The sequence below is a fragment of the Lipotes vexillifer genome, unplaced genomic scaffold (assembly GCF_000442215.2).
Source record: "Lipotes vexillifer unplaced genomic scaffold, Lipotes_vexillifer_v1.1 scaffold10, whole genome shotgun sequence".
NCBI classification, from domain to species: domain Eukaryota; kingdom Metazoa; phylum Chordata; class Mammalia; order Artiodactyla; family Lipotidae; genus Lipotes; species Lipotes vexillifer.
Genome location: NW_006792541.1, coordinates 1,551,182 through 1,562,147, shown reverse-complemented (window position 1 = coordinate 1,562,147; position 10,966 = coordinate 1,551,182). Strand labels below are relative to the sequence as shown.

Sequence of the window (10,966 nt, the reverse complement as noted above, 5' to 3'; positions counted from 1 at the left end):
TGGTTCAGCAGTCCTGGGAAAAACATGGAGATCTCTAGCTTCTAGAATCCATTATTAATGGGGCCTGGCACAAAGCATTTACTCAATAAAGGGTAGCTATTCATTACTAATAACGTGCATATACTAACCATACTATAGATATGTGATAATGAATCATAAGCACAAGAATAATCAGCTCTTTCTGTTCATATTTGTGTACTAATTATTAGTGAGACTGGATACCAAAGACTTAAAAAACAATGTAGGAAGAAAAGCTTGAGGAAAGTTTTTCAGCAAATTGGAAGAAAAAAAATCCTCTGTAATATTCTGTTTTAGAGCTTAGATATACCAAGATTTATGGGGACTGTCATTTGGCCACATAGTGTGAGTTCTTTTGAAACATGAAACATTAGGCAGAAATATTCTGTAATTTGAAATAAAGGATGAAAAGTTAATATGTCATGCCATTTGTGCAGAGGGACAATTAAGATTATTTTTTACATTCTAAGTTTATACTATAAATTCAGTACATCTATCAAGATTTTTAGATCACAGAATTTAAAGGTATATTTTAAAATTTGTTACACAATTTTATTTTATATCAAGATACTCCATAGAGTAAAGTTATTACATAGATTTTAAATTTTAACATTTTATGTATGTTAGAAAACTTTGGTTGCAAGTAACAGAAAATCTGTTGACTTATAACTGTAAGGAATAGTTTTGGCTCACGTAACTGAAAGGGCCCAGACAGGCTCTAAAATCAGGCACAACTTGTCAGGGCTCAGGCTCTGGCCAGAAATAATAGAACTGTAGTAGTTTTAGACATCATGTCTGCACATATCAATGTCCAAAGGGAGAGAGACACCATTGCTTTTGGTGGCATTAATTTAAGAATGAGGAGATATGTTGCCCCAAAGACCCAGCTTTTTTAGCCTGTTATTCTGTTGGCTGAGCTCTGTTGGTATTTATTCTAATGGGTCATGTACCCATTGCTGAACCACTCCCTGTAATGAAGAAATGCCATGCCATGAGTTCCTGATCAGTGGGGTCAGCTTCCCCTGGACACATGGGCTGAGTAGGAGAGGAGTGATAGCTGAATGAATGTTGAGGTACCCTTAGGAAGAAGGAAATGGATACTGAGTGAGGAGTCAGCCATGCTCACTGCAAGATAACAGGCAATAGTAATAGTTGGGACTCTGGTTGCAGATAAGAGAAAACCCAACCATTAATGTCTTAAGCAAAAGAGGTTGTTTATCAGCACCCCTTGTGGAAAACTCCACAAGTAGGATAGCTGCAGGGATGGCTGGATTTGGCACTCAGAGGTCATTCGTTAGCTGTCTGTCTTGGCCTCTCTCTTGCTCTGTTGGCCCCATTCTCAGACAGATTCTCCCCTTGCATCGCACGATGGCAAAATAGCTCCTCCTTTTATCCTCATGTTCCATGGCAAAGAGCAAGAATTACCTTACCAGAAGCTGCCACTAAAATCTTATTGTAGCTCATTGGCTCTCATAGGTCCATTCCTGACCAGTTAGATTATTGTGGCCAAGGGAACATAGTGTGCTGGTTAGTAAAACAAAGATTACTCCAAAAGGTAGGGCTAGGGTGGGATTTGCTTTACTTAAACCTTAGGAGCAGAGAATGGAGGAGGTGTGATTCCAAGGAAACTCAGACTGTTGGAAGACGTCTAATTCAGGCTTTAATGGGTTTGTTTGTTAACTTTTCATGAAATAGTTACTACACCACTAGATATTTCTATCTCCAGCAGAGAAAATAAGGCGTGCCAATATGGATAAAAGGATAGAATCACTTGTATTTTATTTTCTAATTTGAAAAAATAGTGTCATAATTGTATAATCATTTTTACTTATAGCCAGTTTATCTTTTTAATTTGTATACAACGTTTTGTTCCATTTAGACTTTAGACTGTATGGTTTGTGGTCACTTAACTTACAGTATACTTAAAGTTTTGTAAAGGTGCTTATATGAATACTTGCTCTTTTTTGTGTATGTCCCATAGATGAAGAAATGTTTAAAACCCTTAAAGAAGAAGGAAATCAATGTGTAAAGGACAAAAACTATAAAGATGCCCTTAGTAAATACAGTGAATGCTTAAAAATTAACAACAAGGAATGTGCCATTTATACAAACAGGCAAGTTCTTTGTAACTTTCTATATTTCTTATGTTAACAGTTTTGATGAAAAAATTATAGATAAATTAATTGCCAAAGTTTATTCCCATGATTCTGAGACTCTATATAGCAAATTGTTTTAAGTGAGTGTTTTTTAAAGAGGTGGGGCTATTGGAGAGATTGAAAACATGATGTGTCTCGGAGCTGGGACGTCTGACGTGGGCTGCGTTATGTTCCCGCGTGGCCATGGCTGCCCTGGCTGGTGCTGCTTTGATTCTCTATGGTGTGTGGCCTCGCCGCGGCTCGTGAGGAGGCCTCAGTGCGGTCCTCCAGAGTGGGAGCAGGAATCAGCTGCCTTTCAAACTAGTGTCTTAAGGGCCCCTTTTCTCTTGAAGTGCTAAGGGAAGGGCTCGGCGTCTTCTAATGTGTATTAGGAATGGGCAGATTTTTCCAGAATGCTGCTCAGGTGCCATGTTTAACACATTATGGTAAAAAAGATAGTTAACCTAGAATATGGTGATTTGGGGATTTTTAGGGCGTAGATAGAGTCTGCAGTGACAAGGAAGAATAAGGTATGGTTCCTAAAGAATAGGGGCTCAGCATGGGTTCTCCTAGCCATTTCAGAAAAAACTTTTAATCTCTCACTGCTTTGTTTTTGTACATATTTTCCTCTTTTGGCAGCCTTTTTTGTGAAAAATTCTGTCACTGAACCCAACAGGTATTTTTCTACCCTTCTCCTGTTCAGCCTCGGTGGCCTTGGGCATCAATGGCCACTCAGTTTTTCCTGGAGACCACCTCTCCTCTTGGCTGTGGTGCAGACAGCTCACTTGCCTGGCTCTCCCCTTCTCACTTTTCTTTTTTCTTTCCCTGGTGTTCTCGGGCTTCTAAAGGCATAGATCCCTTGTCTGCTCTAATGTTCTCTGGGCCATTTAATCCTCTCCCCAGCTCCATTTACCACCTTCCAATTATGTCCCCCAAATCTCTGTCTCTGAGCCCTGGACCTGAGCACCTCCCTCCCTTCTGCACTCACGGTGGGTTATCATCCCTGACCCACGCCTCCCTCTCCAGTCTGTCAGCAGCTCAGATGTCCTGCCTTCTAAATTCCTCTTGGGCGTGAGCCTTTCTGTCCACCCTCACCGTCAGCCCCTCCTCAGGCTGACACCGGCTCTCCCTGGACATCTGCAGTGCCCTCCCAGGTATCCCCGCACAGTCATGTTCCCTCTGATTCTCCATGCTGCAGCTGGAGCGATCTTCCTAAAACAATGGTGAACAGATCAGCCTCTGCTTAAAAACCCATCACTGGACTACCATTAACCTTGGGATAAAGCTCAGCCTCCTGCCGGGACGTTTCTGATCTGGCCTCCCACTCTCCCAGCCTCATCACCACCATAGCGCTCTTTTCTTAGTCCATCAAGAGCACCGTGTTCTCTGTCACCGTAGGACTTTGCACGTGCTGTGCCCTCCCTACATATTAAATCTCAGCCCAGTTCCTTCGCATTGGATAATTCTCACTTTGTACTCTGGGCTTCAACTTAAATGCCACTTCTTCTGGGAAGTCTTCCCTGACTATTCCTCCCCTTGCTTCAGCTCCACCAAATGTGATGAGAGTCTCAGCTCTGTGCTACCAGAGCATCCTCTACAGATTTTATTGTGTTTGCTTCTTTTGACTGTCTCTTCCCCTAGACTGCAGCCTCCTTGAGGGCTGGGACTGTTTTGATTGCGGTTGTATCCCCAGGGCCCTAATTTCAGGTATTGCAAGAAAATGCCATAATTGGAGGAAAATGTTAGGTTTCAATTGCAGCAGCTGTGGTATAGAAACGGACTTATTTATCTATTTTCTGATTTCTGTTAGTTGTCCAAGTTTATAGATATGTTGTTTTTACTTCCATAATGCTGAGTTCCATTACATACCAGAGCCCTCTGTTACTTGAAGCTGGGCCAGTTTGAAGAGGCAAAGCAGGACTGTGACCAGGCGCTTCAGATAGATCTCGGGAATGTGAAAGCATGCTATAGACGAGCTCTTGCTTACAAAGGACTCAAGGTGAGGAAATCTTCGTTTTAATATATAAATGTCAGCTCTGAACAGATCGTGTGGTTTTCATGAACATAAATTGTGGGCTCAAGGAATGGCAGTGACATTGTCCTGGGATTTAATCCCAGTTCTGTACTCAGCAGTCCCAAAACCTTGGAAGATGCCTCAGATTTCCCTGGACTATAATGTGGAGCTAGATAATTTCTAAGACTCCTTCCAGCTCAAAAACGATGATTTATTTCCTGATTTTCTAAGGAGTATTGTTAGTTATAATAGGTCCACTTTAAAGGACAGGAAGGTTTGTTTGAATTACTGAAGGCCATCATCACCGCCACTGGATTCCTCTAGCAGGGGACTGGGGTTGTCTGTAGGGTGGGAGGGAGGTATCAGAACAGAGGGTGTGTTCACCCCATGGACGTTGGTAGAGACATGGCAGAGGCTGGGAAGTTCGTTGTGATTTGGGCTGTAAACTGGCCGGTGGTCAGTGTGAGGCTATAGGATGGCATTCTTCTCTAAGAAAACCACACCATTATTTTCAAGGAAAGTATTGTATAATTACATTTTTCTTTATGATGATTCTTCTGTGTGGAAAACTTGAGTGAATGTTCACATTTGTAGAAAATAACATGACAAGGAAATATCAGAACATACTGGGAAATGGCATTTCCTGAAATGGTATTTTTAAAGAATCAAGTTGATTAAGGTTTAATACAATGAAATTCACACATTTTCAGTGTACAGGTCATTGACTTTTTTTTCCTCTTTAAAGTTTTTTTAAATTGATATATAATTGACATTTTATATCAGTATCAGGCGTACAACATAGTGATTTGGTATTTGTATATACTGTGAAATGATCACAATATGTGTAGTTCACCACACATAGTTACAAATTTTTTTGTGACGAGAACTTTTAAGATTCTCTTAGAGACTCTCCAATATACAATACACGATTACTATCTCGAATCACCATGCTGTTTACATCTCCATGACTTATTTATTTTATAACTGGAATTTTGTACCTTTTGAGGGTCTTCAACCTTTCCCACCCATCCTCCACACCCCAACTCCCACCTTGCCTCTGGCAACCACCAATCTGTTCTGTTTCTGTGAGTTCAGGTGGTGGTTCTTTTTGTTGCTGGTGGGTTTTTTTGGGTTTTTTGGATTCCACATGTAAGTGAGATCATAAGGTAATTGTCTTTCTCTGTATGACTGATTTTACTTAGCATGATGCCTTCAAAGTCCATCATGTCACAAATGGCAGAACTTCCTTCTTTTTTATGGCTGAATAATATTCCATTGTGTAGATATACCACATTTTCTTTATCTCTTCATTCACTGATGGACACTTAGGTTGCTATTGTAAATAATGCTGCAGTGAGCATGGGAGTATCTTTTCAAGTTAGTGTTTTTGTTTTCTTTGGATAAATATAGGCTTCTGTCTCAGGTGGCTGAGCAGTACAGTGTGATAAGGGAGGGTGTACAGGAGGAGGGAGAGATTTGAGGGAGGAGTGTTGACCTTATTGAGTTTGAGAGAGTTCTTGTAATTCCCTGCCCATCACTGACAGGGAAATACCTAAAAATATATTCCATAAAACCTAGGTTTTGTTGAGAGAGGGTGGTCATGTTTTTGTGTCCTGTATCAAATGAGTACGACCTGTGTGCACTGAGTGCTCAGGCTTTTCTAGATCCTAGATCCCCTCAGGCTGCAGTGGAGCCACACCTCTACCCCTTACCAGCGGGGCCATGCAGCTGCCCTCCCTTTCCTCCCCTCCCCCACCCTTCTAAGTTTGTTATATAGATGAACAGGCAAGTGAAGAGGTGTGTAGGGCAAGGTCCAGAAATGTCCTGAGTGCAGGAGCTTCTGTCCCCATGGAACTGGGGTGCATCACCCTCCCAGCGTGTGGATGCCCCTCTCACCAGCCCAGCAGCTCCACAGCTGCACTGTGTCCTGTATTCACAGTGTGTTCACTGTATTCCCAGGGCCCAGGCGACCTGACCAGTCCCCTCCCCTTTCTTTTGTTAGCAACATACTCATTTGTAAACCTCATGTAAAGATTTTCTAGGTGGTGTGTGGCACCATGAATTAAAGGAGGCTTCTTGAAAATTTACTCAACTGTTTTTGAACTTAATGGATTTGGGTCCGTGAGGTACTCATGATCTGCATGACTCATGAGTTTATATATATCCAGACCCTTAGAACAGGTTTATCCCATACTGGCTGCCTGACTCTTTGAACTTGTTTACTTGATTCAAGGTCAGAAGTTGTACCTAATGAAAGACCGCAATTTTATACTTCCTTGGAATGAATTCTAGAAATTGTATTATGATGCAGAAAGATAATCCCAATTTTTAGTAATGCTATCCCACTAGAGTATGAGGCTGGCAGCTTTCCTGGTTTGATTTCTTATAACTTGATCTGTATACCCTGTAGTTTGAGTTATGTGCCAAGTGAATTTAATTTCAGGCTCTTCAAAGGCTACCACTGCTTATAAAACGCATCAGAACTCACACCTGGATCGGCTTCCTCTGTGTGACTGGTGAGGAAGTGGCACAGGGGCTCACAGGGAGCTGGGGCCCTGCCTGTGCCTTCTCAGATATTTTGTTTGTTTTCTAGCTTGCTTTATTTTTTTATTTTTTCTGTGTGCCAGGTTTGAAAAATATAGGGCTTTCCTTAATGTTCAGCTGTTCTTCATAAGAAAAGATAATTGAACATTTTGCTTTTACTTACAATTTATATCTTCTGTCGAGTGCCACTCACGTGCTAGGCTTTGGGAGCAGAGAGGTGGTAAGACATAGTGCCTGCCTTAGGGAATTCACAGCCAACCGGGGATGGTATCAGGCCAAAAGTATCAAAAAGAGTAATATCGTCTAAAATAATTGCTGTTATTGGAGTTTAAGCACATTTATTAATAGTAAATGTTATCACAAACACATGTGATTATACTTTTTTTTTTTTTTGAGGCCTGATAAGGTCATTAGCAACTTTTAACATCCTCCTTTTTGCTGGAGCCACACTTTTCTCTCTGTGTGAGTGTGAGCTCTGCTCTGCCCCCCACTCTGCGTGGCTGGCTTCCCTTCAGGTCCTTTGTTCTCTGACACCCGTGTCAAAGGAGACTCCTTCCCCTCATTAGCATGGGTCTCCATCCTTGCTTAATTGCATAAATGACAGTGCACGCTTACTTTATTTATTCATTTGTTCACTTGTTTTCTTACTGTTTCCCCTCATAAGACGTAAGCTTCCACGAGGGCCGGGGCCCCGGCTGTCCTTTCCCCCATGGTGTCCTAGCCCCTGGCCCACGGAGGGGCCGGATCTGGTCTGACGCTGTGTTGACCCAGCACCCCGGCCCCTCCTCTGCCACCGCCTCCCTGCTTCATGGTCATCCCCGTGCCTCCTGCTGTCGGGCCCTCTCTTCACACTTGCCTGCCTCTTTTTAACATTTATCAAAGTGTATTTCTTGCATTCTTAGGTTTCTTCCAACCAGACAGATTGGTCTTTAGGCACAGTCTTTCCTTGAATGGAAGAAAAAATAGTCATGTCAGCTCCTTGCTGGTAGCCTTCTATTTCCAAGGCTGCAGCTCACAAATCTCCATTTTCAGGCCTCTCACTTGAGCTCCACAACTGTCTTACAATTGACCTTCTGCTCATTGCTGCTTTCATCATCTCAAAGATTATCTTTCTGTGCCTCAGTTTCCTCATCTTTAAATGGGGACAGTAATAGTATTTATAGGGCTATTGTGGGACTAAAATAAGAATACTTGCAAACTGTTGAGACGGGTAAGAGTTAGCTATTATTACTCCCTCAGCTTGCCCTGCTGCCCCCTCTTCTTGCCTTTCAGTATGATTCCATGCCTGGAACACCTAGGATGGAAACAGTGTCATTTGTTTTTTGTAGCAGGTTTTCCAACTGCACTGTTGTGACAAAGTGCTATGTGGAGATTGTTGTTAATATCGCTGATGTACTACAGTTTGTAAATAATTTACCTTTTTAAAAAATATGTTAGAGCAGGTTTAAGGTTATCCCTTTTAAACACATCACTCTTGCTCTAGTATGTTGCTGGGTGGAGTGGGAAGGGCCGCGGCATTACAGCTCGTCCCCCAGGAGTGTCACATAACCACCAGCTTATTTTACCTGTGCTTCAGCGTCCAGTGCATGCTGTTATATGTCGTGAATACCTGAGAGGTTACACGTCATTGGAATTCCTGGCCTCCTCACAGAATTAATTTTGGCTTAATCAAAACACGGGTCTAGTCTGTAGCTCTAGAATGTGGCTTGTCACAGCAGACTATGATTCTGTGGTGTCCGTCTCTGCCAGCAGATTCTGTGCAGTGTCTGGTTAAGTGTAGATCCCTTCTCCTTCCCCTCAACCTCTCCAGTGTATTGCCTGACTCTTTATGGAGGAATAAAGGTTGACTCTAGGCTGTTTGAGCAGTAGGCAACTAGAAGGGTGTTACAGGACAGGGCATCATGGTAACAGCTAACACTGGCCCAGCTCTTTCTAAGGCTAAGCCACTCCCATGTTATTTTATTAATGTGCTGATTACTCGGCACAACCTCGTGAAAACTAGAGAATCTCTTCTCATCCTTACTTTAAAGATGAGAGAACTGAAGCTCAGAAAGGTTAAGTGGGATCTTGCTCAAGCTTTCATTACTAGTAGGTGCTGATGTGAGGCTGTTCGCTCTTTCATCTATTCATTCAGCAGACCACAAATGCCTGTGTGTGCCAGGGACTATAAAAGCTGTGGTGGTACAGAACTTAACTTGCCTTCTAACCCCCGATTCTGTGCTCACTCTTCTGTAGAGGATGGCCACTGTGTTGTGGGCTACAATATTTTAGCCCAAGACTTATCTCATAGGCCTAACTTTACTACTGCAGTACTAATGGAACCCACTACACACACTCTGTGTACTCGTCTCACCAATTTCACTCCCACCTGGGCTCATCTGTGCCCCTTCTCCTTTTACGTATGAAAATTATTTTCTCTGACTTCTGCTTTCAGAATTATCAGAAAAGTTTAAACGATCTCCATAAAGTTCTCCTACTAGACCCAAATATTATTGAGGCAAAAATGGAACTGGAAGAGGTAACCAGAATCCTGAATGTTCAGGATAATGCAGCATTATTCAACAAAGAAAAGGAGAGAAGGAAAATTGAGATTGAAGAGGTATGTATATTTGATTATCTCTGAAAGTACTCCTTTGGAGATCCTATACTCATATGGGATTCTGAGGTCATATTCCTATGACTTTAAAAATTTTCGTGTTTTTATTCTGATGATCAACGAAGACATTTTAACAAATTATAATGACAAGATTTTTCTTTTGTTGTGATAATTAGCCATTGCATTTCCCCACTTGGGTCCAAGGACCCTTGGGTGTCTGCATTCTTCCTTTCTGTGCTCCCCTCCCCCCGTACCACCTAGCCTGTGGTTTTATTGCTTCCACTCCAGGTTGCCCTGCGAGCCTGTGGCCAGTGAGCTTTGCTTCCTGGTCGACCCAGAGAACCCTACAGGACCGATTCAATTTCAGTGGTCCTGCACGCCACACCCCATAGAGGGTTCGTGATTGATTTAGACTTTTCTAGTAAACTTGTAAACAAGACCGGCCTCATCAGGGGTCCTGGACTACCCTAGAATCAAACGTACCTTTGTGATTTCAGACAACTCCATGCGTTGTGCTGTAGCCTTTTGTTTTGCCTTTAGTGAAGAATGTCAGCTCTTGGATTCCTGTGTATTCATGAATACTATATCAGTTACCTATAATCTTACATTTCTACTAAGAGTCAGAGGCTAATATGTGAAAGAAGCTAGGGAGTTTTTTCCCTGTAAGGAGGGAAGGAAAAAGCTGTTTTAAGAGAATTGAAAAATGTAAGTTGACTTCTCTATCAAATGTAACGCAACAAGTAAATGTAAAATTTATCATGAAGAAGAGATATAAAGTTGTTACAGGTCTTCTTTTATGCAGCAGCTTTTACTTGTGGAAAATTATAAAATTTCACTGTCATATTCTCAGTGTCAAAAATTTTTTTTAAACTTTAAAAATGAACGCTTTTATGAATGGATACTTATACCTTAAAAGTTCTCTTCCTAAAAAAAAGTAGATTTTGGTGGCTGGGCCCGTGGGCTGTGGCTGCTGGGCCTGTGCGTCCGGAGCCTGTGCTCCGCAGCGGGAGAGGCCACATTAGTGAGGGGCCTGCAGACTGCAAAAAAAAGAGGAGATTTTATGATTATTACAAGTTATATATTTTTCACTTAGAACTTGACTAAACTACAGTCCACTTGTGTTTTTCAGTTCCTTCCCGTTTTTTTTTTTTTTGGCGGTACACGGGCCTCTCACTGTTGTGGCCTCTCCTGTTGCGGAGCACAGGCTCCGGACGTGCAGGCTCAGCAGCCATGGCTCACGGGCCCAGCCACTCCGGGGCACAAACTCGTGTCCCCTGCATCAGCAGGCGGACTCTCAACCACTGCGCCACCAGGGAAGCCCTCTTCCCGTTTTAATAAAGGTAACTTGGGGTGTGTGCAGTGGCCATTGTGTCACAGTGTAATTTGTCTTCCCCTGAAGGTGAATGAAGGCCAGAAAGAGGAGCCTGAAAGGACCTTGGAGGATGTCTCCACTGACTCCCGTGCTTCTGAGATGGGGGACACAAGCAACGGGCCACGAGAATTAATCCCCAAGCCTAACAATGCCTACGAATTTGGCCAGGTTATAAACGCAGTCAGTACTAGGAAAGATAAAGAAGCCTGTGCACACCTGTTAGCCATCACTGAACCAAAAGACTTGCCAGTGTTGTTGAGTAACAAACTTGAAGGGGATACATTCCT

General features: G+C 42.5%; 1 protein-coding gene across 1 annotated transcript in view; it reads left to right on the top strand.

Moving 5' to 3' along the window:
- The window catches only part of LOC103088764 (sperm-associated antigen 1-like), a gene marked incomplete at its 5' end in the record, with an annotated part of 80,200 nt that overhangs the window by 68,791 nt on the left and 443 nt on the right, over positions 1–10,966 (top strand). Inside the window, 4 exon segments of the mRNA XM_082931366.1 lie at positions 2,000–2,132; positions 4,026–4,152; positions 9,146–9,310; positions 10,707–10,960. Of these exon segments, the coding sequence (XP_082787492.1) occupies positions 2,000–2,132; positions 4,026–4,152; positions 9,146–9,310; positions 10,707–10,960 (679 nt within the window).